General features: G+C 41.3%; 7 protein-coding genes across 13 annotated transcripts; 3 read left to right on the top strand and 4 right to left on the bottom strand.

Annotated features, from left to right (window-relative positions):
- Positions 1 to 1,471: 1,471 nt before the first annotated feature.
- Positions 1,472 to 6,294, bottom strand: LOC116922311 (major facilitator superfamily domain-containing protein 8). Its single transcript, XM_032928696.2, has 12 exons — positions 5,906 to 6,294; positions 4,060 to 4,219; positions 3,732 to 3,975; positions 3,544 to 3,657; positions 3,246 to 3,443; positions 3,033 to 3,150; positions 2,745 to 2,879; positions 2,550 to 2,659; positions 2,362 to 2,484; positions 2,167 to 2,268; positions 2,039 to 2,091; positions 1,472 to 1,879 (listed from the first exon to the last, which is right to left on the bottom strand). Exons 1-12 carry the CDS (start codon positions 5,929 to 5,931, stop codon positions 1,664 to 1,666), a joined length of 1,599 nt encoding a protein of 532 aa, XP_032784587.2. The 5' UTR covers positions 5,932 to 6,294; the 3' UTR covers positions 1,472 to 1,663.
- Positions 4,825 to 5,868, top strand: LOC116922363. The gene is made up of 4 exons (XM_032928763.2): positions 4,825 to 4,913; positions 5,046 to 5,117; positions 5,187 to 5,313; positions 5,446 to 5,868. Exons 1-4 carry the CDS (start codon positions 4,899 to 4,901, stop codon positions 5,670 to 5,672), a joined length of 441 nt encoding a protein of 146 aa, XP_032784654.2. The 5' UTR covers positions 4,825 to 4,898; the 3' UTR covers positions 5,673 to 5,868.
- A 621-nt stretch (positions 6,295 to 6,915) lies between the features above and the next one.
- LOC116922308 (putative sodium-dependent multivitamin transporter) lies at positions 6,916 to 10,455 on the bottom strand. 4 transcript variants are annotated; one of them, XM_032928691.2, is made up of 11 exons: positions 10,317 to 10,455; positions 9,978 to 10,167; positions 9,727 to 9,913; positions 9,632 to 9,666; positions 9,340 to 9,564; positions 9,055 to 9,267; positions 8,807 to 8,980; positions 8,601 to 8,747; positions 8,317 to 8,529; positions 7,843 to 8,256; positions 6,916 to 7,777 (listed from the first exon to the last, which is right to left on the bottom strand). In XM_032928691.2, exons 2-11 carry the CDS (start codon positions 10,098 to 10,100, stop codon positions 7,709 to 7,711), a joined length of 1,800 nt encoding a protein of 599 aa, XP_032784582.2. In that variant the 5' UTR covers positions 10,101 to 10,167; positions 10,317 to 10,455; the 3' UTR covers positions 6,916 to 7,708. The 4 variants fall into 4 exon arrangements, with proteins under 4 accessions (XP_032784582.2, XP_032784580.2, XP_032784579.2 ...); XM_032928689.2 differs by having other exon boundaries at positions 9,978 to 10,199; positions 10,317 to 10,449; XM_032928688.2 differs by having other exon boundaries at positions 9,978 to 10,199; positions 10,265 to 10,389.
- A 7,098-nt stretch (positions 10,456 to 17,553) lies between these two features.
- LOC116922328 (elongation factor 1-delta) lies at positions 17,554 to 18,962 on the top strand. 2 transcript variants are annotated; one of them, XM_032928714.2, is made up of 6 exons: positions 17,554 to 17,715; positions 17,794 to 17,911; positions 17,981 to 18,061; positions 18,121 to 18,463; positions 18,546 to 18,671; positions 18,728 to 18,962. In XM_032928714.2, the coding sequence occupies exons 2-6, from the start codon at positions 17,807 to 17,809 to the stop codon at positions 18,880 to 18,882; spliced, it is 810 nt and encodes a 269-aa protein (XP_032784605.2). In that variant the 5' UTR covers positions 17,554 to 17,715; positions 17,794 to 17,806; the 3' UTR covers positions 18,883 to 18,962. The 2 variants fall into 2 exon arrangements, with proteins under 2 accessions (XP_032784605.2, XP_032784606.2); XM_032928715.2 differs by lacking the exon at positions 17,981 to 18,061.
- LOC116922318 (signal transducing adapter molecule 1) lies at positions 18,957 to 21,205 on the bottom strand. The gene is made up of 7 exons (XM_032928704.2): positions 21,013 to 21,205; positions 20,721 to 20,881; positions 20,407 to 20,655; positions 20,285 to 20,348; positions 20,036 to 20,212; positions 19,671 to 19,976; positions 18,957 to 19,586 (listed from the first exon to the last, which is right to left on the bottom strand). The coding sequence occupies exons 1-7, from the start codon at positions 21,053 to 21,055 to the stop codon at positions 19,141 to 19,143; spliced, it is 1,446 nt and encodes a 481-aa protein (XP_032784595.2). The 5' UTR covers positions 21,056 to 21,205; the 3' UTR covers positions 18,957 to 19,140.
- Positions 21,206 to 21,290: 85 nt separating this feature from the next.
- Positions 21,291 to 24,341, top strand: LOC116922334 (serine/threonine-protein phosphatase 6 regulatory ankyrin repeat subunit B). The gene is made up of 6 exons (XM_032928726.2): positions 21,291 to 21,438; positions 22,408 to 22,598; positions 22,687 to 22,778; positions 22,860 to 23,037; positions 23,138 to 23,413; positions 23,783 to 24,341. Exons 2-6 carry the CDS (start codon positions 22,421 to 22,423, stop codon positions 24,202 to 24,204), a joined length of 1,146 nt encoding a protein of 381 aa, XP_032784617.2. The 5' UTR covers positions 21,291 to 21,438; positions 22,408 to 22,420; the 3' UTR covers positions 24,205 to 24,341.
- LOC116922343 (CD151 antigen) lies at positions 24,243 to 27,189 on the bottom strand. Of its 3 annotated transcripts, none has more exons than XM_032928739.2 (8): positions 26,838 to 27,189; positions 25,851 to 26,001; positions 25,671 to 25,769; positions 25,465 to 25,593; positions 25,308 to 25,382; positions 25,145 to 25,246; positions 24,889 to 25,077; positions 24,243 to 24,817 (listed from the first exon to the last, which is right to left on the bottom strand). In XM_032928739.2, exons 2-8 carry the CDS (start codon positions 25,914 to 25,916, stop codon positions 24,671 to 24,673), a joined length of 807 nt encoding a protein of 268 aa, XP_032784630.1. In that variant the 5' UTR covers positions 25,917 to 26,001; positions 26,838 to 27,189; the 3' UTR covers positions 24,243 to 24,670. The 3 variants fall into 3 exon arrangements, with proteins under 3 accessions (XP_032784630.1, XP_032784628.1, XP_032784629.1); XM_032928737.2 differs by having other exon boundaries at positions 26,951 to 27,189; XM_032928738.2 differs by lacking the exon at positions 26,838 to 27,189 and adding an exon at positions 26,674 to 26,826.
- Positions 27,190 to 27,195: the final 6 nt, after the last annotated feature.

Genomic DNA, 27,195 nt, shown 5'->3' with positions numbered 1-27,195 from the left:
GCCGGTCATCGCTAGATGTCTCTATAGACTCAACTGATGGCGCGCCATTTGAATGCGGAAACATCATTTTTACAGCTGTGCATCGCAGTTCGCATTACCGAAAACAAAAGAAAGAGACTTATGTACAGCATTTGAGATCTAATCAGTGAAAAATGGCAATTGTGCGAAACTTTGACGTTCATTTTTGAGAACAAACAAAAAAATTACAACAAAAAAAACAAAAATTGAAAAGAAAGTTGAAGAAATTCCATGCCGTGTGAATTTTCGAAGAGCATCACCGAACAGATACACCGGAAAAAGCGGGGTGCCTCCTAGACGCAGGTTGATGTATGTGTTTGGATGCGGATTGTCTATATACTGACACCGTTCACGGATCGATGACGATATTGCCTATGCCGCCTTAATAACCGACAAAGGAAAGCGTTAAAAAAAAAAAATGTACAAAAAAATTCACTTCCTTTTTGCTCACAGCCTTTTTAATTTTCACATTTTTTGTGTTTCTTCTCCCATTTACATTACCGTACAGTCAATAATGTGCACACAGGGGGGAGGGCGGGGGGAGACAGAAAAAAAAAAAAGAAATGCCTGTTCCTTTAACTAACGATACAGTGAAGCTCTCAAGTTCAGAGGTCGCGTGCTTTCCTCCCCCCCCCCTCTCTCTGCCAGCCGATGTGCGTTCTTTTGCGGGCTTGCGGCTTTTGCTAACTGAAACTTTTGTCACTGGATGCTTCGACTCACAACATACATGTTCATTTATTTTTTTTTTTTTGTCATTTTCATTCTCATTCTCATTCTGTGTAACTTGGCTAGACTCTTCCCTCCTCCCCGATGTGCTCCTCTTACACCTCCACTTCATTTTCGTATACTGTCAAACAGAAAAGAAAATGATAAGGTCTGCAGACAACAGCGGTGAGCTCCTCCTCGTCTTCTTTTGGAAGCCTTCCGCTTTGATGCGGTCCGTCAGAAATGAGGGGGAAAAAAAAAAAGAATAACGACTCGTCGGGCCCGTTTCGGATCTCAAACGGCCGAATATTTCTCCAAACGGCAGTCGTTCGTTATTGTCGAAGGAGGAAAGACAATAACGAACAAAAAAAAAAAAACCCTTCCATCGGCAGTTATTTTGTTTTTGAACCCGAACTATCTGTGTACCCGTCTATATATGTACTATTTCATTTTTCATGCGGATGGCGTCTCGGTTCCGCTATAGATCGTCTTTCGCTGTGTGTGCGCACAGCGATTCCACAATGAAGTTTTTCGGTTCTATAATATTTTACTTGTTTTCGACGGTTATTATAGGCTGGAGACGAATCTTGAAAATGAAGCCACCCACATTGCTTTTGAAGTTCGTTTCGGAGTTAACGATTGTATATATAGCCCTGATGATTAAAGGAGCTTATGCGTATCGGATGCGGTTCCTTCTAACTCATTGCAAATTTTTGGCCTATAAATATGCACTAAAAACAAGGAATTATTCATTGAAATGCGGTAGGTATATTCGTGTCAGACTTCAAATACCTTTATGGTCGAACACGTGAGGTGGCATATATTTATATAGCCTATACGCTAATACGCTTAATATTTGTTTCATTTTGTTTTCACTAATATATTATATAATCGATGTACAATGCAAAACACTTTCGACGAGGTTTTTACAGCACCAACGCTAACGCAGGTCAAAGTAAATCTTCTTGCTCCGATGGGCTAAAGGTATCAGATGTTTGAATAGGTATAAATTAAGGATGATGACGCCACACAAAAGCGCGATGATGCTGCCAAATGTAGGGCGAGGCCCGTAAACGGTGTAGACGTTCGTCAGGTAAAGTGGACCTAAAATTCGTGCCAACGAGCCGCCGGCTTGATAAATGCCAGTCCACGTTCCCTTGAAAAATGATCAAATTCAATTTGATTTGCAGAAGAAACATGTTCGTTTATGAACCACGTCTAATGTGAGCATTCGTTTCAGGTTATTACACACGTGGGAAGTGCCACCTGTCATTGTTTGTTTGAGGTGACGGGAAATGCTGCATGAATAGTTTACCTGCTGGCCATCTGGCGGAAGAACTTGGGTCATGGTGCTCGTACTCATGGTCGCTATAAACGAATATTTTTTGAAAACAAAATTTGATTTGAGTTTCGGAGAGAAGGGCATTTGAAAGGGTAAATCACCTGTGAATGCGTAACCAATGGCTATGAACATGAAGCCGAAAATCAGCTGTTGGGCACGGATGGCTGGAGTGTACAAACACCATTTTTGGCTAGTGGGGCATCCTGAATGCGACAAAGGGGATTGGAGTGATACCAACATCAGCTTGCTACGCTTAAAAAGTGTTTCACATGTTGAATTTCATGAACAAACTCAACCTAAATTGGATTCCGACGATCTCGGGGCGTGCAGGGCTAAGGCGACAGTGAAATTGCCACCATCAGACGTGTTAACTGGTAGCTTCATGCTTGACTGTTCCATAACTGCCATGTCTGAATCATCTGCTAGTACACATATCAATAAAGAATAAATTGCGATGCGTACAATCAAAATAAGATGTTCATACTGAGCTGTTGCTGCATGCGAGGAGTAGGACCAGAGTAGGGCAAAAGGACCACGTGACACAATAGTAATGGAACAAGTCCGAATAATATCAGAGTCTTCCTTTCAGTGATTCTAAAATGCAATAATAACATTAATTTGCATTTAATATCATATATACCACAAAAGGCTTTCTGTCTGTAATTCTTTTGGGGCTGACCTTCTGGCCAACGGACCGGACAATGCGAATGATATAACGGTGAGAATGCATCCAATTGACAGGACGATGCCAACTTTTTTTACGGCTTCGTCATCGCTGTAGCCCAGCTGATCCATCGCAACCGGAGTTGCAAGCCTTTTTTTTTTTTAAGGATGGGGGGTTTAAAAAACGAGGAAAGATCACATGACAGTATTATAAATTATGCGTTGGCACTTGCTATATAAAACTGATTCATCGAAAATAAATGAAACAATCCACACCTGGTATTGGATTTCATTTAAAACTTACGTTTCAATCATGATCAAGATGAAGCCGGCCACCGAGAAATTGAAGATGCAAATGAAGACTCCGATTAGATCCCTCTTTTTTTCATCCGAGTCGTTACTAGCATTGATTCGTTGGAAACCTGTAATCAATAATTGTTGTATGATCTATTATAGTCATTTAGTATAGACTAATGCAAAGCGAGAAGCTGAATTCGAATTCACACTACATATATACCTTGATTTCCCTCTTTTTTCTGACTGATCATTTTGTTCCAGTTGGCCTCTTTCTCCGCCATGTTGAACTCCTGGAAAATGCACGGAAAGAAGAGAACGACTTGAACGAAAGTCAACGAGGCCGCCAACCATCCAGCCGTTGTGTACATGTTCCAGCGTAGGTCCGTTGTTCCCATCGGAATGAGGGCCGATTGCACCGCTTTGGAACCGCACAATGAATAGCGAATGTTTTATTTGTTCGTTAAATAAAAAAGCCAAGTAGAAACGAAGGGAGAGCGTTATAGAAAACCAGTTGTAACCTGGTCCGACAATGAAGCCGATGGTAGACACAAGCGCATTGATGGCAATGAACGTCGTCCGCTCTTTCGCTGTCGTCGCTTTTGAAATGTACGTGATGCACAGCGTCACAGAACCTATTTCAAAATTACATGTCCAATGAAATGATTCATTTACATTACAAAAAAAGAGACCACGTGATCAGTCTCACCTGCTGCAACTCCGACGATGAATCGAGCTAAAATCATCCAGTACCTTCTCGGCTGAGGTAGATCGCCAAGGATGGCGTACATAACGAATCCCATCATGTTGAGAAGGCCGGTGGTCATGCAGAGCCATCGAACCGAACCCAAACGATTTCCGAGCCAACCGACGATCGGTGAGGAAATGAGTTGACCTATCGGTTGCGCGGCGATGACCCAGCCCAAGACTCTTTTGTCAGATTCTTCGTCAATCTATGAACAAAAGGAAGGGGAGAGGAGATTTAGACGGCATTGCAAGTCAGCTGTTGCTGTGTAAAGAAGAAACGCAAAAATGACCTGCAAGAGATACGGATAAGCTCCCGTGAGGACGATAGAAAATCCCAGAGTAGAGATGAATCCCACGATGTTGATGATCACCAAACTGAGACGTCGTCGCAATCGTTCGTGTCGCGTTTCAAAAATATTTGAGGTGCCACAGTCATGATTTTCATCCTGCCTATCATTGGAATTGAACAATTTCTTTGGTTTGAAAAACTTCCGCAGTTTGTGTCCAGTCATTATACGTGCGATTGCATAACGGTGTAGTCTATATACACTTGTGCGTTTCTTTTCTGACAATAAACATATGCGACATCATCGAAATATACAAACAAAAAAGGCAGAGACAGAGACTATAGATACGGTATAGAACAAAGATGTTAGTCTTCCACTAACAAGGACACTTGACCAAATGAAATCCAACCTCCGTTGATCAACGACGATGAAGACTAGTGCCCGACATCTCCAGTTCAAGTTCGATGCACACATCAAAAACCAATTGCTGCCTTGAAAATGTGGAGATTTTCATAACGAGATCGGATGGCCAATGATCTCTTCCTGGAGATGGACACCCGCAAATGTCCACAATGTGACGTTTTTTATTGCCATATTGCGACAGGTTTCCCATTTCGTTTTGGCTTCAAGAATTTCAAAGTTATCAATACACACACACGCAATGTATATACTGGATAGTGTAGCAGTGATGTAGACGAAACGAGGCCTTCGTAGGCGCGATGGCATTTCAGCCTTGAGTATAGAAGCAACTATAAAAATGCAAATTCAGTCGTTGGTCCGTCAATCAACTCTTCGTTCACGTCTTCCGCACAGCTCCGAACAATCTTCGCCGGTCATCGAGAATGAGTCCTAGATTGGTATCACACTGCATATAGCCTATCCCCCCCCCCCGCTTTATGCAGGCGGCTCAATAATACTTTACTTTATCAGCGCTTAAAATTCACGTGGGTTCATTGTTGTGCTTTTTCTTTTGGCTTAAACGTGTGTAGGTTTTGTCGTCTGTCAAATGGTTCGGTGTTGCCTGTATCCTCATGATGGAAGTCCATCCGTCGCTGCAAGCGGTACGTCAACACATAATATTTAACGTGTGCGTTGTTTTATGGACGATCGTTACGTGTAATGTCTCGCAGTCCATCGTAGCGCCAGGTGCCCCGACCAAGACCATCTGCGACCCGCGTGCATTCCGCCAAGCCATCGTCAGCTTTTGTACTTTCCAACGGCGAGACATCCATCCGATCAGCGCCAGCCCTGATCGATGTAAGCATCTCCCATTTTTTTTTTCAATTTTATTTCCTCTTTTCATCAAAACATTGAAATAGAATTAAGTGTTTGAGAAAACCCGTTGCCAACCAATTAATAGAAAACCGTGGTTTTGTGTGTGTGTGTCAGATTTCTACAATGTCAACGAAAGTGAAAGTGGAACGGAAAGCGGGTCGCAAGGTGAACGCCAGACGTACGACAAGGTGGTGTTTACCCAGCTGGGAAAAGAGACTCTTTTCTTCCCAGTGGAGGTGTACACAGCCAAAGTGAAGCGCCATCGTGAGTTTGCCCTGCACCGCAAATGCTGCCTCAGCGGATGCTATCCAATGGATTTCGCCAGTGTTTGCATGCACTAAAAGAAGAAAACCAAAACTCCATCCACAAAACTTCCAACTTTCGTCAAACTCTTGGTTGTGTTTTTCCGTTACTTGAATTGCCACTGTTCGTAATTCTAACAGTTTTTGACTCGTCGGCCATGAAACAAAATAATTCCACTAGCTGTGACTCATTATTTACGACTCTATTCCAAATATACGTACATATCTACTACTATGATCAATTGAAAGAGAAAAGAAATGATTTCACTTACCACATGTAACTGTGTCTGTCCGTCATGTTGTTTTCGCTGAACTGGTCTGCAAGCTGAACACAATATCCCTTCAACCAAATTGCACGATACACAATACAGCACTGGGTCAACGGGCTAACAGCACGCGGGGAACTGTTCGACCAACGATGAGCCTCTAGCCCACGAGTACTGCTGAGATTACGCAACGTTGTGCACCGGATTCACGACGACCAAACGCAAGTGGACAATCGTTTTTTGTTTTGCTGTTGTGTGTGTGTGTGCGGGCTGTTGACTATGGCCAAAGTGGCGTGGCCTTCGAATTTCTGTTTTCCGGCACGAGCAAGAGAGAGAGAGAGAGAGAGAGAGAGACCTTTTAATGATTTCGTTGGTTGCGTCGAGTGAGCTTAAATGCACGGTCATGGAGGCATGGCCGACATTCATAGCACACAGCCCCGCAAACAGGCGAGACAACTCACATTTCCCTCCCGCCCATGTATCCCGAATGACGTCACAACGAGGCCTGTCCGTAGGCGATGCCGACGAACCGACTTCAATGTTCAATCAAATTGGGGTCGAGGAGAATATTCTGACAAACGTTCACTCTATCCGCACATTCTTAGATGATTCTTCTAAACTGAAAGTCAAGCATTCGAATTTTTAAAAAATTTACAAGATTGATCAGCTTCCTTTTTGTTTTCGTGGCAACGGATGTTTCTCTATTTTGTTTTGTTTTGTTTTGTTTTTTTCCTGGTCGAAGTTTCTCATTTCAAGTTGGAAAACTGAACCGATTGGTACTTGTTTTATAGTGAACCAGGCGAATGGTAAAAGTAGGTCACACCTCTACAACTGCCTGGCTAGTTGTTGCTGGTTCATGGTCTGGCACGAACGTCGATGTTTGCCGTCAACTTTGAAAGGAAATTGCTTCTAGGCGACTCTTCTCGTAAATGAGACCCTGATTGCGCTTATCACAATGACCCTATTAAATGCCAATTGAGAAAGAAATGGACAGTCATCCACTAATCAAGAGGAAATTTAACAACACATAGACGTGTAATAATGTTCACATCAAACTAACGTTCGTAACGTACAAATAACAACGATATAATTGATTGATTCGACTAAACAAAACCAAAAAAGGCGACCAAAAATAAACGACAGATTATGATATGTAGATCAGGACGCGCGGAGATTAAGCGGCTTTGGCCACGTTACACGTTAAGTAAGACAAAGGCTTTTAAAGCGATGATACTTTTAAGTTTTAACCCTACAAGGTCACACTTAATTTCACATTAAACCACCGAGGGACTTTACGTTTCTACGTACTATTGCACTGAAGATGTGAAAAAAAAAAAAAAGTTGATCTTTAACTTGTGCTTGGATCAAAATTGTTCACATCAAACTAACGTTCGTAACTTACAAATAACAACGATATAATTGATTATTTCGACTAAACAAAACAAGAAAAGGCGACCAAAAATAAACGACAGATTTTGATATGTAGATCAGGACGCACGGAGATTAAGCGGCTTTGGCCACGTTACACGTTAAGTAACACAAAGGCTTTTAAAGCGACGATACTTTTAAGTTTTAACCCTACAAGGTCACACTTAATTTCACATTAAACCACCGAGAGACTTTACGTTTCTACGTACTATTGCACTGAAGATTTGAAAAAAACAAAACAAAGTTGATCTTTAACTTGTGCTTGGATCAAAATTCAATGAATTAACTATGAACTGGTTTTCAGTTGGTGAGATTCCGTCCGAGATTTTAGCTGAGATTCCTAGACTACGGCAGAGATGATTCCTGAGGTCGGAAAGACCTTCAAATTTTCGATACAGTTTGGTCTTCGTGGCTCTGTTTTTCTTCGTAATTTTCACAACGAGGAGTCAACTAAAAAAAAAAAAAAAATTAAATATCCCAACGTTTGAAAGAAAATGTGAATAGCACAATTTTACCAGTAAGTTGGGATCTGGAAGGTGCTGAGAGGTGCGGAAACATTGCGGAAACATTGGACTGAGCAATTCTTCGTTGATCTTTTGGCCTGATATCCCTCGTCTTTCAACGTTGAATCTGACAATGCGGCTGACCACTTGGGCAACAAGAACTGTCAGAAGAAATCCAAGCGGAGCGTACCACATGTACGAAATACGATATAGCGGGAAGTAATCGTCTGCTGGCATGACTACTGTTGGCAGGGCAGAAGGAGAAATTGTAGAAAGGTACTGCTCAGTTGTGGAATCAATTGTTGCGTTCAAGAATTCGGCGCAGCCATCGTTTCTTAGGGGAAGACGAGGAATGGGAGGCTTGGGACCACCAAATCCAATCCACAAGCTGAATGCCAGCCCAGCAATCAAACCAGTAAGAGCTCCCTGTAGATTAAACAATGTTAAATGGACGTTAGGATTCAGTGGCTTGATTGGTAAGAGAACCTTTTGTTCGACGACCGTTGAAAACATCCCGATGGTGAAGAGGGCAAGTAGCGGTCCACCCACGACCCCAAATATGGTTAGAGATGCTTGTAGCACACCGCCTAAGTATTCAGCGACAAATGCAATCGCTATGCTGATTCCTCCGTAAGAAAGGGCGACTAGTTGGGTAACCCATGCTAAGCGAGCGTCAGATGTTTTCTTGAAGCAACAGGGCTGTGCAAAAGTAAGCGATGTTCACGTTGCGGAGGAAAGATAATAATGAGTTCATCTTTAAATGTTATTACCACAAGGAAATCTTGCACAGTTACGGCAGCCAACGAGTTAAGTGCTGAGCTGACGGTACTAAGAGAGCCACTGAAGATGCCAGCTATAAAGAGGCCAGCTACACCGGGCAAATGGCCCATTGTATCCACGACGAAATAAGGTAGTAACTAAAGGCAATCGAAATTAGACAATCGTAAGGGGGTAATGCGAAAGGTCGACCTATCACTTGATCAGGAGAACGGATGTGTTTTTCCAGTAGAGGGTCACAATTGGCATAGCGCGAATACATGGAGATGCCAGCAAAGGATGTAGTTAAACTCAACGCCGTCAATATCGGCCAGTTTAACCACAAGGATCGTTGGGCCTTACGTAAACTGTTAACCGTCAGGAGGCGTTGAACCTGGTAAGACGATATTAATGACATTTATAAAAGATTACACCGGATTGCGCGCTGGTATCCATAGCAATAGGTACCTGGGTTTGGTTGACCGCATACAGAGAAGTAAATGTGAAGATGCCTCCAATTAACTGGGTCCATAGAGTATGCCGAACTGACGGATCTAGACGAAGGTCGGTGAACTGAATTCGGCCACCCTCGTTAGCGATTTCCCAAACTTTATTCATTCCTCCAGCATCAATAGATCCTTTTACACAAACGCAGATCACTGATGCGAACATCAAAACTGACTTTAAATGTAAAATAAATACATATAATAATAAATTATAAAGGAAAAAAAATTACCAAGAATGCCTTAATACCTGAAATACATCAGTAATGAGGATGGCTTTCATTCCACCAATAGTGGAATAAAATGTGCAAACCAATCCAACAGCTATTATAGAGGCAATTTTGTTAAGCCCAGTCACTGCATTCAGGGCAAGTGCTGGGGCATATAAAACTATGCCAATGTACAGTATCATCTGGGTAACAAATGCAACACTAGCCGCCAGTCGTGTTGCAACTCCAAAGCGAAGCTCTAGATACTATAGTCTTTTTAATGATGTTATTCTTTAACTGTACAGAATACATTGGAACTTTTAACAATATTACCTTATACACACTTGCATGTTGCAGTTTATAAAAGACTGAAATAGAAAACATTAATAAGGTTCAATGTAATCAGTCACTTTACTTGGTATACTGACCTGGTAGGTACAAATATGCTGCCAACGGTGTTCCAATAATGTAGGCAAGGTTGATTACAACAAACTGTGTGCCATAAATGTAATTTTCTGATGATACACCTAGTAATGTAATAGATGACATGAAGCTGGCCATCAAAGAAAATGCAACAGGTATGAAGGACATATTTCTATCAGCAAGCAAATATTCCTGGAACAAGCATGTTTCAAATAAATTTCAATTCATGAAAATATTACATGTTATAATTTATTACTTTAGTCGTTCTTTGCTTCCCTCCAGAAAACCGGTAATAGATACCAATCGATGCGGAGATGAGAAGAAGTGTAGACAAAATTACATAGTCAACAACGTTCAATCCACTATAATTTTCGTTCATTCTTGAATTGTTGTAGCGAGGCCACAATGTTACACCTTCAAGTTCACAGTAAGTCAACCAACTAAAACTTTTTTTATAGAGCAACCATGAAAAATAAATATAAAAAGAAAATTAGCATAATAAAAAAGAATTCAAGTTGAACGAAGTGAATACAAATATCATACAATCGAAGGACGACCAGGGTCGTTTCGTATCAAGTAACTGGATCTCTCTCACCTTGCATCAGTGTTTTCTTCTAGACTAGATCCCCCTGAGCAGCAGACGAATGTATGGCAGTGCTGTCCACTAGGGATCGGATTCGGATCGATATTATGCTGATCGGCTGGTCACCCGCGTTGCAGGTTGTATTTTTTCGTCCCGATTCCAATGAGCTTTTTCTGAATTTCTGATCGCTTCTGATCGGGTTCTCTCAATTAGACTTCGCTTCAACTACTAAGACCCGTTGCTACAGACAAGCTGTCCCTTGAACTACAATCTGAAGACAAGGAACCCCACCATCGCAATAATAAAAAATCAAAGTTCAGTATTACATCGTATTCGTATTCAATGCCTTCTTGTGAACTGTGTTCCCTTGTATAAAGAACGTGTTCTTGAAAGTATTTCTAAGAGTACAAAGGAGTGCATTAAAAGACATGAAATCGCGGCACGTAAAAAAATTCCATACTATTGTTTTATTTGGTAAACCAAGTTAGCGTTTGTCATCTAACAAGTCTGAGAGTTTGCGCAAATGTCGAATAACGCTCGTCATAGATAGGAATGTGTAGATCACAGCATACGTTGAATACATCGTTACGTAACAAAAAAACAGTACCACCTCACGGTTATGCCATAAACTTCATTTTCAAGGGCTCACCAACGGCAAGGGCGAGCAAGAAGGATCTTATGAGATTTGTAGAAGTTAACAGACGTTAACGGATATTCATAAAGATTCAAGGGGATTTGTAAAGTTACATGAGATTTATGAAAACTCGTGAAATTTTACTCGTGCAGATAAAAATTTCAAAATGTAAAAAAAAAAAAAAAAAACATCGACCAAGTTAGAAATAATCCATGTGTATATCTCAGATGGCCCCAGCTGGATCTTTAAAAAACTGCCTGAATTCTGGAAAAGAAAATTACTTAATCCTAATTAGACCAACCCAGCCATCGGACGACAGAAGATGGCGCGCCAGTGAAGCGTTTCTCTTCCGTTTGGACGCTAAAATTTGAGTTTTACAGTTTTAACGTTGATCTAATCATTGACAGCGTGCAAGTTTCTTGTGTAGCAATTTTTAGCTTAATTTTCATTAATAAGACACAGTTGAACGAGCCAACGATAACTGACAAAATAGCGAATGCTACACGAACGGGTTGCCACATATTTCGAATTTTATAGCCTGTTCGAAATGCAAATGGCAACCAGACTTGCTGCTGTAAATAACGACCAAACTCTTAAAGAGTCAATACTCTTTACTTCGGTAGACTAGACTAGATGTTGGAGGAAAATCCAGTATCGATGTAAAGCAAGGCGGATTGTGGACAAACAACAATCATGATACATAAATAAACGACATTATAGGCATTGTTTTGATGCAGAATTTTTGAAATTTGATTCAGCCACTGACCTGGTTGAGATCCATATATGCACGGTTCGAGAAAAGAAAGCTAGTTTGATGAATGATCTCGCCTTTATACCCACTTCAATTAGGTTAATACCTATTTGAACAATGAATAATGAAATAGCAACTTCGACAATATGATGCCAAATCGTACGACAAGTAGATCTTGCCTGCTGAACTGGATATTAATTTATTGCAAGATTCCTTGTCTGCTACCTGTTGAAATTTATACAAATGTTTTAAATAAAAAATTATAACAAAATGGGACTTTGAGAATGCTCTTTTTCATCAACTTTTGGGAAACTTGTCTTAAATTATTTATATTGATATTGCAACATCAAAAAGTCATGTTGTTTAAAAATATTTAGTTCTTTCTTCACTAATTGCTTACTACATCACCATGCTTTTGAAATGAGGTTTTTTTTCGGTTCCTACCGCATTCGTTATTTAGATACAGTAGATTTTCGGTGAAAAGTCAGTCGGTAGTCATCACACAGAATAAGATCACTCCAAAATCAACCGCAAATCCAGCAAAGACGCTTTACCCAGAGTAATAGAATACTGGTGTAGCCACGCTTATGGCGGGCCCTCCTATTGCCTTTTTGGCCTGAAAGTCTTTCTATCCCATAACAAAAGCGCCACAGCGGCTGTGTTGTGAACTTGTGATGTGTTACGTTTTCGCTATGTTTTCGCTCATTTTCGTCGTCTGTACTTCAGAAAGTAAACAAAAAGTGGTTTAATTAATTAGTGTGAAAAAATGTATGTATAAACATAGGGGTTGTTATAACAATAACAACCCTTAAAACTCAATTCATAGGTGGCAGTTACGGTTATGGGACACTTAAATCGATATCTTGCCTCATTTTCTCACAATCGATACGCGAAATTGGCAACAACTTATGGGAAAAAATCCGAGAGGGGGAGTTAACATGGCCGTGGCTACACCAGTATTCTATTACTCTGGTAAAATGGTCACCTGGTGGTCCAAAATGGAACTGCTCAAACATTATAGTAACTTCCTGACTGCTTTTACTCTATTAGGAGGACCGAAGATCCCGATATCGTCCCGTGGCAGCACTGACCGAAGACATCAAGCGGGAAAAAGCGTGATTGACGCCGGTCTTACGGGAAGTATTAGCCGTACTTTTTCAGTAGACTAAATTCCATTGAGCCATTTTAAATAACTTATTTTTCTTTTTCCCAAGGTATGGGCCTAGGCCGTAGCACTGTTGCTGCGGCAATGGGGCTAGTCTCAAGACGAACCTGTGCGCTTCAGGTGAGACTGGCTGCAGAATGCCCGACCCAGGCTTTGCTTGGTCTGCAATGCGTCCTTGAGTGTAAATTGCCCAAATGGTGGCCTGCTTGCTCAGGCAGGCCATCCCACCCCCTATTGACGGGGAAGCGAGTGGCGGGAGAGCCGAGCCAAGGCGGACTATGAGCAAATTTGAACTAAAGTCGCCGGATGGTGTACAGACTGCACGGGCAAGGGCTTTTGGCCTTCTCAGGGATGAACAGTCACGTGTTGCCTCAGCGCCATGCGGAATGCATTACCTACAATCGTCTATCTGAGTTTTAAAAGTAGCAAAGTTTAATTGCTGAACTATCTAACCAATAGCTAGGCAGACCTCTCCTACTCCCCATATTAAAACTCACATTCCAAACCATCTATTCAAAAGCTAATAATAAAATGTCTTTCAAGGATTTGATTAAAGGTCTACCAGCCATTCGGCCATCTCTCCTAGTTTTGATTGATCTCCATCGGCTACGACAGATGCCACCGAGAGATCAGCTGAATGAGTTGGAGGCTAAGAGGAAGCGGGTTCAGCAGGCATTATCGGTTGCTGCTAAGCAAAAACCATCTAAAGATAATAACTTGGCTAAGACTAAATCTCATGTTCGTTTTCAGACACCTGCCATGCGTAAAGTGGTAGCGGCCAGGGCAAAGATTGCGAGTCCTTACCGCGTTATGTTGGGGGGAACGGTTCTAAAACCAGCCATCGTACGACAAGCAGAACCTACTGATCAGCCAAACCCCTTGACAGACCGCCTGGTGAGACCCCCTTTGCCTGTGTTGCCGAAACCAAAACCTGGCGTGATGCGCCACTTACCATCTCGAGAATGGCCTAACGACATGACGACTAAGCGTAAGCGAGAAGAGGATGCCTCGGAAACTCTTGCTGTAAAGCAACGTTTCAAGGGATCCAACTCGAAAGAAGTCATTTGGCTGCCCCAGGTACTGTCATTGGAAGAGATTAACGTGTTGGAGGCTAAGAGGAAGCGATGGCGGTAGCGGAGAAAGACCAATAATATTATTAAGGATTCCCAAAATTGTGTGCTTGACTGTATGAGTGTGTGTGTTTAAATGTGTATACCTTTGATATAAATACCCTATTCAAAATTATTGCTTGTGTGCATGTGTGTGTGTGTGAGTGTGTAAATATGAGTGTGTTTGTGTGCATGTGTGTGAGTGTGTGAACATGAGTGTGTTTGTGTGCTGTAACGTTTTGGCTGTAGTTGAAAATGCACTGCTTTATACCCCTTATAAAATTTGTTGTGTTTCAATGGTATGCGGGGGTAGGGGGGGGTTGTGGTAGGAAGGCGGTGGTAGTCTACTTAGTTCAACGAAAAAGCTATGGTCAAACAAAATTAAAATTTTTAAAAATTCAAAACAGCGCATGAAATTTAAAAATCGCGGTCGTAATTGCGCCTCTTGCGGGTGTGTTGTTTCACTCTACGCAGAGACTCATTTGTAGCCAGGCACTCGCACCAGGCGGAAAATCACTCTTACGCCCCTACCATGCCCCGACCCAAAATCCTCGTTTTTTCTTATAGTATTCCACGCAAGAGGGTAGGGCCTCTATGGCTATATTTTCAAAATAGCCATAGTGGAGGAACCAGGGGTCTATGACTCAAAAAAGGGGTACCCTCTTGCGGGGATTACTATAGACAAAATCGAGGCTTTTAGGTCGGGGCATGGTCGGGGCAGAGTAATAGAATACTGGTGTAGCCACGCTTATGGCGGGCCCTCCCATTGCCTTTTTGGCCTGAAAGTCTTTCTATCCCATAACAAAAGCGCCACAGCGGCTGTATTGTGAACTTGTGATGTATTACGTTTTCGCTATGTTTTCGCTCATTTTCGTCGTCTGTACTTCAGAAAGTAAACAAAAAGGGGCTTAATTCATTAGTGTGAAAAAATGTATGTATAAACATATGGGTTGTTATAACAATTACAACCCTTAAAACTCAATTCATAGGTGGCAGTTACGGTTATGGGACACTTAAATCGATATCTTGCCTCATTTTCTCACAATCGATACGCGAAATTGGCAACAACTTATGGGAAAAAATCCGAGAGGGGGAGTTAACATGGCCGTGGATACACCAGTATTCTATTACTCTGGTAAAATGGTCACCTGGTGGTCCAAAATGGAACTGCTCAAACATTATAGTAACTTCCTGACTGCTTTTACTCTATTAGGAGGACCGAAGATCCCGATATCGTCCCGTGGCAGCACTGACCGAAGACATCAAGCGGGAAAAAGCGCGATTGACGCCGGTCTTACGGGAAGTATTAGCCGTACTTTTTCAGTAGACTAAATTCCATTGAGCCATTTTAAATAACTTATTTTTCTTTTTCCCAAGGTATGGGCCTAGGCCGTAGCACTGTTGCTGCGGCAATGGGGCTAGTCTCAAGACGAACCTGTGCGCTTCAGGTGAGACTGGCTGCAGAATGCCCGACCCAGGCTTTGCTTGGTCTGCAATGCGTCCTTGAGTGTAAATTGCCCAAATGGTGGCCTGCTTGCTCAGGCAGGCCATCCCACCCCCTATTGACGGGGAAGCGAGTGGCGGGAGAGCCGAGCCAAGGCGGACTATGAGCAAATTTGAACTAAAGTCGCCGGATGGTGTACAGACTGCACGGGCAAGGGCTTTTGGCCTTCTCAGGGATGAACAGTCACGTGTTGCCTCAGCGCCATGCGGAATGCATTACCTACAATCGTCTATCTGAGTTTTAAAAGTAGCAAAGTTTAATTGCTGAACTATCTAACCAATAGCTAGGCAGACCTCTCCTACTCCCCATATTAAAACTCACATTCCAAACCATCTATTCAAAAGCTAATAATAAAATGTCTTTCAAGGATTTGATTAAAGGTCTACCAGCCATTCGGCCATCTCTCCTAGTTTTGATTGATCTCCATCGGCTACGACAGATGCCACCGAGAGATCAGCTGAATGAGTTGGAGGCTAAGAGGAAGCGGGTTCAGCAGGCATTATCGGTTGCTGCTAAGCAAAAACCATCTAAAGATAATAACTTGGCTAAGACTAAATCTCATGTTCGTTTTCAGACACCTGCCATGCGTAAAGTGGTAGCGGCCAGGGCAAAGATTGCGAGTCCTTACCGCGTTATGTTGGGGGAACGGTTCTAAAACCAGCCATCGTACGACAAGCAGAACCTACTGATCAGCCAAACCCCTTGACAGACCGCCTGGTGAGACCCCCTTTGCCTGTGTTGCCGAAACCAAAACCTGGCGTGATGCGCCACTTACCATCTCGAGAATGGCCTAACGACATGACGACTAAGCGTAAGCGAGAAGAGGATGCCTCGGAAACTCTTGCTGTAAAGCAACGTTTCAAGGGATCCAACTCGAAAGAAGTCATTTGGCTGCCCCAGGTACTGTCATTGGAAGAGATTAACGTGTTGGAGGCTAAGAGGAAGCGATGGCGGTAGCGGAGAAAGACCAATAATATTATTAAGGATTCCCAAAATTGTGTGCTTGACTGTATGAGTGTGTGTGTTTAAATGTGTATACCTTTGATATAAATACCCTATTCAAAATTATTGCTTGTGTGCATGTGTGTGTGTGTGAGTGTGTAAATATGAGTGTGTTTGTGTGCATGTGTGTGAGTGTGTGAACATGAGTGTGTTTGTGTGCTGTAACGTTTTGGCTGTAGTTGAAAATGCACTGCTTTATACCCCTTATAAAATTTGTTGTGTTTCAATGGTATGCGGGGGTAGGGGGGGTTGTGGTAGGAAGGCGGTGGTAGTCTACTTAGTTCAACGAAAAAGCTATGGTCAAACAAAATTAAAATTTTTAAAAATTCAAAACAGCGCATGAAATTTAAAAATCGCGGTCGTAATTGCGCCTCTTGCGGGTGTGTTGTTTCACTCTACGCAGAGACTCATTTGTAGCCAGGCACTCGCACCAGGCGGAAAATCACTCTTACGCCCCTACCATGCCCCGACCCAAAATCCTCGTTTTTTCTTATAGTATTCCACGCAAGAGGGTAGGGCCTCTATGGCTATATTTTCAAAATAGCCATAGTGGAGGAACCAGGGGTCTATGACTCAAAAAGGGGTACCCTCTTGCGGGGATTACTATAGACAAAATCGAGGCTTTTAGGTCGGGGCATGGTCGGGGCAGAGTAATAGAATACTGGTGTAGCCACGCTTATGGCGGGCCCTCCCATTGCCTTTTTGGCCTGAAAGTCTTTCTATCCCATAACAAAAGCGCCACAGCGGCTGTATTGTGAACTTGTGATGTATTACGTTTTCGCTATGTTTTCGCTCATTTTCGTCGTCTGTACTTCAGAAAGTAAACAAAAAGGGGCTTAATTCATTAGTGTGAAAAAATGTATGTATAAACATATGGGTTGTTATAACAATTACAACCCTTAAAACTCAATTCATAGGTGGCAGTTACGGTTATGGGACACTTAAATCGATATCTTGCCTCATTTTCTCACAATCGATCCGCGAAATTGGCAACAACTTTTGGGAAAAAATCCGAGAGGGGGAGTTAACATGGCCGTGGCTACACCAGTATTCTATTACTCTGGTCGGGGCGTATGACGTATGAGTGATTTTCTGCCAAATATATCTACACCCCATTTTATAATTCGGCAGCGCTGTTTCCCTGCTAGGATTCTCAACGTGGAAGCTCTTGACTGTCACATTAGACACACTTACAGACTATCATTCTTTTGCCATTCTCTTGGTCAAATTGCCTCGTCGACAAAAGGTTATTAAAGTCCCGGTTCCCCGTCGGTATTCCTGTTAAACAGCCTAACATAATTTTTATTTGATTTTTCGTATTTAGTTGTAAAAAAAAAATGGTTAACTATACTGCAACTGAAGCTTTATCTCACGAATCAGTCTGGTATGAGAAATTTCGCTATGAGGATGCTGAACGTCATCTTCAAGAATACTTGGCAAAGGTATTTGTTAGTTATTAGTTAAGTTATTGTCGGTATGTCAAAAATGGAAATTTACTTGTGGAATTCAAGGGATCATCAGGGGCCTCATCCTGTTCAGTTGTTGCTGAAATAATGAAAGCCAGGGATCAGATTAAAAACTCACTTGCTGCTGTAAGTCAAGTAGTCATGAACTTAAAGTAAGCTCATTTCATTTTATTGTTGACATGTAGGTTGAGGATTTACCTTCCTCTGGTTCCGCCGTTCTATCTTCTAACTTGACCAGTCGACTTCAGCAGCTGGAGGAAGAAAATAAAGACTTGAAAAAGGTAACTGATGATCTCCGTTCATTGGTATTGAGCTTGGAATCAAGGGTGAAAAATTTGGAAAGCTCCAAACCTGCATCACAAGCACAAGTTTCAACCGCTCCTAAACCAGTTGCATCAGAAGTGAAGGCAACAGCAGCTGATGATGATGATGATGATGTTGACCTGTTTGGCTCAGATGATGAAGATGAAGAAGCTGAACGAATTAAGCAGGAACGTGTTGCAGCATATGCAGCCAAGAAATCAAAAAGTAATTTTACTTTCTGTTTAAGAAAATTTGTAGTTTTCATATGTGTAAAATATTTAATTTTTTTATTCAAAATACTTCACAGAACCTGCATTGATTGCAAAATCCAACATAATTTTGGATGTTAAACCATGGGATGATGAAACTGATATGGCTGAAATGGAGCGTCGGGTGCGTGAAATCAAATCCGATGGCCTTCTTTGGGGCACGTGTAAGTCTAAATCCTCGTCAACTACTTTCACACTATCTAATATTTTTGGGTCTTAGCGAAATTGGTGCCACTTGCATATGGTATCAAGAAACTTCAGATTTCAACAGTTGTAGAGGATGACAAAGTATCTGTTGACTGGTTGATTGAAACTATTCAAGAAATAGAAGATTTGGTCCAATCGGTTGATATCGCGGCTTTCAACAAAATTTAAGCTATTTCCCATTAAGCAAATATATCTGCAAACCCTCTTCGTGATTTGTAGAAATAAATGATTATTCTTTGGGATTCGAACGGAAAGTTTTGCGAATTTATTGTTATAATCAACAGAGTAACTAAATGGGCCAGTAAGGTAAAGGATGATGAAATTAGATATGAAACAACTGAGACCTTGAAGGATTGAAAAAGACAGGAAGAAGAGTTATAACAACGCAGTGCCTTCGTAACTGTACAATTGCGCAGCTAATACAAACTAGAAATTAGGGGGATGACCGGAATAGGGATTAACAAACGGCTGTTGACCCATATTAACAACTCCATAAGGCATTGGATTGGGGACTTGGTTAGGAGGAAACGGAGCAGGATGGCCGCCAGGTGGAGCAAAAGGTGCTAACGAGGGACTCTGCGGAGGAGCTTGAGGTTGAGGAAAGGGATATTTCATCGCCCCGGTTGCATGCATAGCGCCACCAGGTTGAACAGTTGATCCAACACTTATTCCTGTATACTGATATCCAGGACCAGGCATTCCCATAGCAATATTACCATGAGATTGTGGCGCGGCCGGCATCTCTCGCATTAGACTACGATACATATCAAGTGATTCTATCAAATGACTTCCTAGTTTGGTTAGGTGAGCGTGGCGCCGATCAAGTTTTTCCAGTTCGGCATCAATTAGGGGCCCCATTGCGCCGCATTGATCTATAACAAAAGAGTTGAGTATTTTTGAATTTCAGTTTCCAAAGGACAGGATGGTTTGTAGTAGTGGACAAAAACCACAATTACCTTCTAAAACTTTTAACTCTTCAGGATCGTTACGCTCCCCGGTAGGATCAGCTTCGTGAAGGGCATGAAGCATGCGATCTATTTTAGCTTCATCGATCTCGATTTCTGCTTCGCTACTGGCCGTCTCTTCCAGCGTGGCCACAACTACTTGCTCATTAAACTGGACTCGCTTGGATGTTTCTCTTGCTACCATAATTTCTGGTTCAGCATCCAAATCGGTCGAAACAAAGTTAGCCGGAAAAAGTCCTTCTCCTCGTTGATTGGATCCTTTCCACCAATTAGGATCGGAATCATCAATAACATGAACTGTGCAGACAAGTGTGGTTAGAGATGCTAGGTTAAATCTTTTTCCAAATGCAAATTACTGATCTCTCCAGCTTTGAATGTCAATTCATTATCTTCGGCGGCCTCAAAATCATACAGGGCACGAACTTTGCGACGCTCTTTCACGGGTGAAACTGGAGCAGCTGTTGCCATGGAAGGGTACAACGAGGAGGAAACTTTTGTCGTCACTTCTGCTTCTTTGAGTGACAACGCAATTGCTACAACGTGGGAAAAATGTATGTCATAGTTTCCAATTGTAGGTAGAAAAAAAACAAAAAAACAAGACATACCTTTTGCTATATCTTCTTCTTCTTTAGCTGCTACATCTGAATTGTGTACAACTACTTTCTTTACCTGGCAGATGAAATGAATGATTTAGATTGAACTTGTAGAATTGAATAATTTTACGTACTGGATCAGATGTCCCTGTGAAATCAGAACCTTCTTGTTTCAGACGATTATATAGAGCAGGTATAAGGCTGAGTTGAGAATCAGTTTTGAAATCCCCTTCTGCCCATTTTTTTAAGCACTGTTTCAGTTGGGATGCCACTTGAGGGTGCAATTTGTTCTTTATAAGCTTATATAACTCTTGCTCAGAATCTCTTGAGGCAAGCTCCAGATGGAATGGTTTATTGCAGTTGCTGACACAGGCATCCAAAAGCTGTGGTAAACAACAATATGTTAGTAACAAAATATTTTGATTTGTTACAAGATTTTTTAGCTCACAATGACAGCCTGTTTGGCAACATGTGGATTTTGATGATACAACCGTTTGATAATAGCTCTCAGACAATCTTTGGGTCCAGTAGTTATGGCTTTTACTTTGTCACAAACATCTAGAATTGTTTCCCAATTATCACCCATATTCTTCTCATCAGTTGCCTTTTCTAAAAAACAAATAAAATTTTTGAAAATGTTAGCTGGTACAAATTATATTAAAAATTAGAATTAAAAACTCAATGTCTGTAATGAATTGCCTGCCCTGGATTCTTTAAAATGTATGAGAAAATTTTCTTACCGACATCCTGATCGAATGGTGAACTACCAGAGAAAATACCCATGGTAAAATGTCACTTTATAATAGATATTTGTATTTTAAAAAACAGTATAGGAAGAACAGGTTAAAAGAAAAACACAGGAATCGACGGATGAGTAATAAGTGATAAACTACAGCGCAAATCAAGTTAAGACATCTGTCACCCGTGATTGTGCTGGTCGTTGATACATCCTCCGCTAGGTGGCTTTGGTATTTCTTTTGAAGAAAATTTACAAACTCCGAATGCAGATGGCTTTCAAAATTTGACCTCCCTAGTCCATCCATAAAAAGTCCAAAAGGCAGTTCGTTTTGCTTATTTATCAAGAAGTAGTCCTCTTGCTTTATTATAAGCTTTACACCAGTCTTGCACGTTTGCGTTGTTTATTTATTGGTACATCTAAATTTTTGGTAAGTACCGTTTTGTGTGCATTTTGTCTATATCATTGGTGCGGTGTGCAGGCGTATCTGATTCTGTCACAAAGGAAAACGATACGTTAATTGAATGCGCCAAAATTCATTGATGATTAATGGTCATTGACCTAAGAATCGCATGTCTGATCGATGTCAAAAGGAATTGAGTTATTCGTCTTTAACGGTTGGAAAATACGAACAATTTTAAAAACTAAATCATAAGAAAGATTTAGAAAGATATTCAGAGAAACCTCAACAACTGTTTTGGTCCTATTGTTAAGTATGAAAAATTGTATTAAATACGAAGAACGAACAAGACGGATGGTTAAAACTAGTGATATGTTTGTGTGTAACCCGCTCCATCACACCGCGAGCGCATGTCCTTGAGATAAACCAAAGTTAAAAACCCCTCCCCCTCCAAACAGAAAAAGAAGAAGAAAACAACAAGAAATGTAAGATCACTCTCAAGGTCAAACTACCTCATTTTTGCCCTCTAGCATTTTAAAGAAATTCAACGTAATTTATTTTTGCACTCGCCGTTTTATTCGTAATACGAACGCGCGCGCGTTTGTTAATTCCTTTGCATTCACGTGATGCCTGAAGCGTTTAGCAGAAGACACTGGGAGATTGGAATTAATGGCTCAAGAGGATTCACCCCAATCAGACGTATTGAGACAGGTCAATGCCTTTTGATTTGAGAATCAGCTCACCGTTCTAATCACTGCCTAGGTCATCGACGTTTCTTTTCCTTATTCCAACGTAAAACTGCGAATCGTGATGAAAACAATCAAGACGATGACCTCGTCGAACGCTCCTTCAAGGCGACGAAGAGAAAACAAAATCAAGTTTTCCATGATGCTATGTTATGGCTTTTTATCAATGGATTTGAATTTATTCTTTGGGTTTGACTGAAACTCGTGGCCAACAGACAGTTAATGTGACATTTTTACTTTGAAAATCACATAGGAAAAAGATAAAAATGGGAGTGGCCTGGTGGAATTTGCAGTCGCAACTTTTGGTGGCCATCCAGAAAGATGACGTCACGAGAGCCAAAGAGTTATTGGCCGATGGAGTGGACTGCGACGCCCGTTTCCTCTTCGGCAGTCATCGTCGACCTGCCCTCTGTCTTTGCGTCGAACGTGACAGTTTAGATCTCGGTATATTTATCACAAAAACGTCTACGATATCCATAAACCGGTTAAGGGAAATCTAACGGAGCTTTTGTTTACCATTGCCATAAACTAGTTCGTTTGCTGCTTGACTGGGGATGCTCTGTCAATCAATCAGATACTCGAGGACAAACGGCGCTTCATTTAGCCGCCAGCAGAGGGCAATTTGTAATAGAAAAATATTTATTATTTTCAGGCCTGTAATGAATGACTCATTCTTTTTTGTTTTTTTTGTTTAAAAAAAAAAAGGGTTTATTGGAACATCTTTTGAGAAGTAAAGCCAGCGTTCGTGCTCTTGACGAGCAAAAACGAACGCCATTGCATTGGGCAGCTCAACACACGTCTCCCGAAATGGCTTTGCTTCTCCTTCAACATCAGGCTGCAGTAGATCCCCTTGACCAGGACGGTCGGACTCCATTACTCTTAGGTTTGAAACGTCTGGAGAAAATATTTATTTTTGAAAAAAATAAAAAAATAAAACAGGGTAATAATAATAATTATTATTATTTTTTAAAATTTATTATTAGCATGCCAGAATCCTTCCAGCTCAATAACAGCTCAACAACTGCTCAGACACGGTGCGAATGCAAGAGCCGTTGATTTATTAGGGAACACGGCGTTACATTTGGCTACCGACCCGCCGTTGATCAGAGCGCTTATTGCATCCGGTGCAGCCGTCGACTTTTGCAATCACGCAGGGCTAACACCACTGCATTTGGCCGTTCGTCATACAACATCGCGAAATGAGATCGTTTCGTTGCTAGCTGAAGCTGGATGTCAAGTCGATCAACCGACACCCTTGGGTATATTTTAAAAGCTCACTTCTACAGCTCGTTGAAAGAAATATAAGGCTCTAGAAGACATAAGAAAATACGAAGATTCGCTGTAAAAACATAAAAAGGTTAAGATTAAACTGAAGGACGTCAGAACAACCGCAAATGTACTTCCTGGCCGCGGTAACCTTCCGGGGATAGCCTTGTCTGAACGATTACGTCGTTTCAGGACGCGTGGAAGTTTTTATTAATTTTATTGTCTTACATAATTTACTCTTTTAAATTTACCGGATACTCGAAACTGGATAGAAATTATGCCAAAGAAATAGAAACCATATTATTCTTCACGTTTATCCGGAAATTTGAATTAAATTTTGTTGTTGTTGTTGTGTCATTTAGGTCAAACCGCCTTACACACCGTTGTCCAGGAAAGAGATGAATCGAGTGCCATTCTATTACTACGTTATCATGCCCGACCGGATACAGTTGACCGACTAGGATTACCTCCGCTCTTTCACGCTGCCCGCGATGGTAATCTCCGTCTGGTCCAAGCTTTGTTGGCTGCTGGAGCTTATCAGACGCTTCGGGATCCTCATTCATGGATGCGTCAGCCTCATTTGTTAGCTGAAATTCGTGACAAAAAAATTCTCCAACTATTGCAAACGAGTGGTAACGCGTGTCCTCGATTGACCTGGCTCGCACGCTCTGCTTTCCGAGAACACGCTAAAGAGAAAAGCTGTTTTTTGGCTTCCCAACTCCTTTTCCCGCCATCTCTGATCCAGTTTATCGACTTCTCCGATGTCTTCGAAGACTGGATTTGAAATCAGTTCGTTCCACTATTTAAAAAAACAATATGAAATGTCGATAACATCGATTGTATTTTTATTTTTATTTTTTTTTGTTGTTGAAATGGTTCTTTGAAAAAAAAAGGAAAAAAAAACAAACATTATTAACGTGATCATGATAAGGCATTATTATTATACAATATGTGCGGCTTTTATGGTGGAATAGGCACTTGTTCGTCGATTTATCATGGTCTCGCAAAAAAAAACAACAAGGGAGGGGGAGAAAAATAAAGTGAAAGCTTAGATGAACAATAGAAGGCATCTTTATATAGTGATATCAGATCTTAGGTTGGTCCCGATCATCTCAAATACTTCTAGGCTGAATTACAATTTTTCCAATCTGATTACGTTTTTAAAAACACGAGGAAAATTCTTAGATTTTTACGATAACAACTGCGTCATGAAGGAAGGGAGATTTAACGTTTAGGTACTTTTATGTTTTTTACTTGATGAAATCATTATCAATAGCTTGACATAAGCAAAAGGCGAAAACGATGCCCAATATTTGCGTTACACCCAGCCCAACGCCAACACCGATAACAATTTCCATGTGAGAATGGAAATACTCCATTATCCTCGAATAACAGCCCTTTAAACAAAATAGGTAGATCGTTAGTATTTGACAAACAATAAGAAAAAAAAATAAACAGAATTAAATACCTTCATACGGTACGAGTTGCCATCGGTGGGGCTCTTCATACATAGCGGGTCTTCTGGCTGAAAATCGATCAACTTGCCACGGAGTTTACAGCACGAAACGGGCAACAAGTGGCCAGCAGTTTGGTTTTTCATCCACGGTGTACCGACAAAGTCAGTAAAGTTGTTGACGCCGCAACATGATAGTTGTCCCTGCGCACGAAAGACAATGGGAGTAAATCAAAATCAAAAGGGGAAACGTTACGCTGTACTGCCATACTTGCATCAAGTTCCACGAAGTCGTCAGAGCATCGGCTTCCTGTTGAGTGCTGTAATATTCCTTCAGTGCAGTCATCATGTACGATTTAATTTCCTTTTCAGCCTACGTCCAATGAGTAAGTTGATTCAATAAGCCGAAAATGATATAGCCAATGATATGTTACCTCCTGTTGGTACGTTGCTGCCAGACTTCCTGCGGTGATCTCCAGGGCCACAATCACCAAAACGAATGCGCCGTACTATATACAAAGATACAATAAAACGAAGAAACAAATGATAAGAAATGAATGAACAAATTCATCAATTAAAAATGATTCGTACCAATCCAAGAAGGACGCGAGATTCTTTAACAGCGCCGCAATAACCCAAGAAGCTGACGATGAAAATGAAAGCTCCAGCTGCAATCAACAAGTAGGCACTTTGAGTGATAACTGCTGGCTGCACCAAATTCTATTTTCAATAAAAAAAAAATGTAAGTTTCGAAAGACAGATGGTACTGGTTGTGACTGCTAATGACGTATTTTTACCTGCACATTTTCAGCTTGAGTAAATTTGATCAGAGTGAGAAAGGAATTTTGGTCAGCGGCTAACCAGATTCCAACACCTAAAACGGCTGCTCCGGCCCACTACATCGCATAAACAGTTGTATCCGTTAGAATCGAGTAACCCAATCACGTCGCTAGCATTCTCATAAATCCAATACTCACGAAAAGGGCAAAGTTGAACAAACAAAGGACGTATTTCACCACCGTTGCTCCGCAATCGAGCGGCATTTTTGTTTTGTCTTGCTAAAAGTTTTCCCTGTGATAAGTCAAGATGGATGCTTTCCAAACGATCCGGCAAGAGTTACGAAATCCCCTTTAAAAGAAAAGAAAAAAATCAAACAGTAAAACAAAATGTTGGTAAATTGCCATCGTTTGTGCATGACGGCGAAAATGACGTCACAGCTTTGTTTGTTAGTGGTACAAGGTAACGGAATCGACGAGAATCCCTTAAGCTTTAACCAACTCTCGGATATTGCGACATGCTAATGGCGCGCGAGAAAGAGTAGAAAACCCCCATCTTTTATGCACATGACTCTTATGTGCATTCACAATGACGAATTTACAACCGGATATTCAACCACCATAAGTTCTACAGCAAATATTTTCTAGTTTCACGTATAAGAATATACACACACACACAAAATGCCAAGGAGATTGACGTACACAATTCAAAACCCAAAATATCCATGAAAACTTTGAAGTCGATGAAAAGGCATACAGCACAAAGAGACCGAAAGCACGCCATCATCGATCAATCTACTCAAACCCGTATAACTTTCTAAACCTCTTGCAAGTAAAAAAAAAAAACAAAAAAACTGTCCAGTTGAAAACATTGCTATCATTTCCCGTTCATAAAAAGTAACACACACAAAAAAACAAGGAATTTTGAAATGTAATGATGGATATCCTTTGTTCGGAGGGAGTAAAATTAACAGAGAATGGCGTGTGAATCTCGATACCACACTGTAAATCTTTTTACGAGTACCCTTAGCAAGCAGGGTCGGGTCAAATGTACGTGGAAATACGTAGATGTGATGCTAGCTGTAAAGGAGTGAGATTCGGGGCGGTAACACAACACGTACGTTCGTACACTAACGTCAATTCAGTGGGGGAAACGAAGGACAAGAAAAAAAAAGGGGAGTCCCTCACACACACAACGCCTGGCTGCTGCCGCCACGCTGATGGAACAAACAACCTGATGGTGAAAACTTTCAGAAGACGACTGACCAACTAGCCGATTTATGCCCTTCTTTTCAACTCACCTTTTCCGCGTAGAAAGTTTGTTACTTGAACAGCGTCGTGCGAGTTTGAAAAGGAATGAGTGCAACAGTTGATTCCTATCAATGCTGGAGGTAGGAAGACACTGCAAAATGCGACACAAGCAGACACACACTCACACACACGGAGACTCTTTGTGTCTCAAAACTGAAGTTGCCAAGGTACTAGCTGAGAATATCCTGTTTGTGCGCACACATCCACCTAAAACGAGACTGCTGCTTCAAAAAGG

This window comes from Daphnia magna, linkage group LG5 (genome assembly GCF_020631705.1).
Source record: "Daphnia magna isolate NIES linkage group LG5, ASM2063170v1.1, whole genome shotgun sequence".
Lineage (NCBI taxonomy): Eukaryota > Metazoa > Arthropoda > Branchiopoda > Diplostraca > Daphniidae > Daphnia > Daphnia magna.
The sequence above is the reverse complement of the archived record's forward strand: the minus strand, read 5'-3'. Positions and strand labels throughout refer to the sequence as shown.

Coding starts and splice junctions, on each gene's coding strand:
- LOC116922363 (XM_032928763.2), top strand. Junction 5,118..5,186: donor TCCATCCGTCGCTGCAAGCG/GTACGTCAACAC, acceptor AATGTCTCGCAG/TCCATCGTAGCGCCAGGTGC. Junction 5,314..5,445: donor CAGCGCCAGCCCTGATCGAT/GTAAGCATCTCC, acceptor TGTGTGTGTCAG/ATTTCTACAATGTCAACGAA.
- LOC116922311 (XM_032928696.2), bottom strand. CDS start 5,931: ATGACGGACAGACACAGTTACATGTG. Junction 4,220..5,905: donor GACAGACACAGTTACATGTG/GTAAGTGAAATC, acceptor TTCCAATGATAG/GCAGGATGAAAATCATGACT. Junction 2,880..3,032: donor ATCTTGATCATGATTGAAAC/GTAAGTTTTAAA, acceptor AAAAAAAAAAAG/GCTTGCAACTCCGGTTGCGA.
- LOC116922308 (XM_032928691.2), bottom strand. CDS start 10,100: ATGAACGAAAATTATAGTGGATTGAACGTTGTTGACTATGTAATTTTG. Junction 9,268..9,339: donor TCATTACTGATGTATTTCAG/GTATTAAGGCAT, acceptor TTACATTTAAAG/TCAGTTTTGATGTTCGCATC. Junction 8,748..8,806: donor ACATCCGTTCTCCTGATCAA/GTGATAGGTCGA, acceptor GATTGCCTTTAG/TTACTACCTTATTTCGTCGT.
- LOC116922328 (XM_032928714.2), top strand. CDS start 17,807: ATGGTTAACTATACTGCAACTGAAGCTTTATCTCACGAATCAGTCTGG. Junction 18,062..18,120: donor TTAAAAACTCACTTGCTGCT/GTAAGTCAAGTA, acceptor GTTGACATGTAG/GTTGAGGATTTACCTTCCTC. Junction 18,464..18,545: donor TGCAGCCAAGAAATCAAAAA/GTAATTTTACTT, acceptor AATACTTCACAG/AACCTGCATTGATTGCAAAA.
- LOC116922318 (XM_032928704.2), bottom strand. CDS start 21,055: ATGGGTATTTTCTCTGGTAGTTCACCATTCGATCAGGATGTCG. Junction 20,656..20,720: donor TTGCCAAACAGGCTGTCATT/GTGAGCTAAAAA, acceptor TGTTTACCACAG/CTTTTGGATGCCTGTGTCAG. Junction 20,213..20,284: donor AGAAGAAGATATAGCAAAAG/GTATGTCTTGTT, acceptor CCCACGTTGTAG/CAATTGCGTTGTCACTCAAA.
- LOC116922334 (XM_032928726.2), top strand. CDS start 22,421: ATGGGAGTGGCCTGGTGGAATTTGCAGTCGCAACTTTTGGTGGCCATC. Junction 22,779..22,859: donor CCGCCAGCAGAGGGCAATTT/GTAATAGAAAAA, acceptor AAAAAAAAAAAG/GGTTTATTGGAACATCTTTT. Junction 23,038..23,137: donor TCGGACTCCATTACTCTTAG/GTTTGAAACGTC, acceptor ATTTATTATTAG/CATGCCAGAATCCTTCCAGC.
- LOC116922343 (XM_032928739.2), bottom strand. CDS start 25,916: ATGCCGCTCGATTGCGGAGCAACGGTGGTGAAATACGTCCTTTGTTTG. Junction 25,770..25,850: donor TGTTCAACTTTGCCCTTTTC/GTGAGTATTGGA, acceptor TATGCGATGTAG/TGGGCCGGAGCAGCCGTTTT. Junction 25,383..25,464: donor CTCGCGTCCTTCTTGGATTG/GTACGAATCATT, acceptor CTTTGTATATAG/TACGGCGCATTCGTTTTGGT.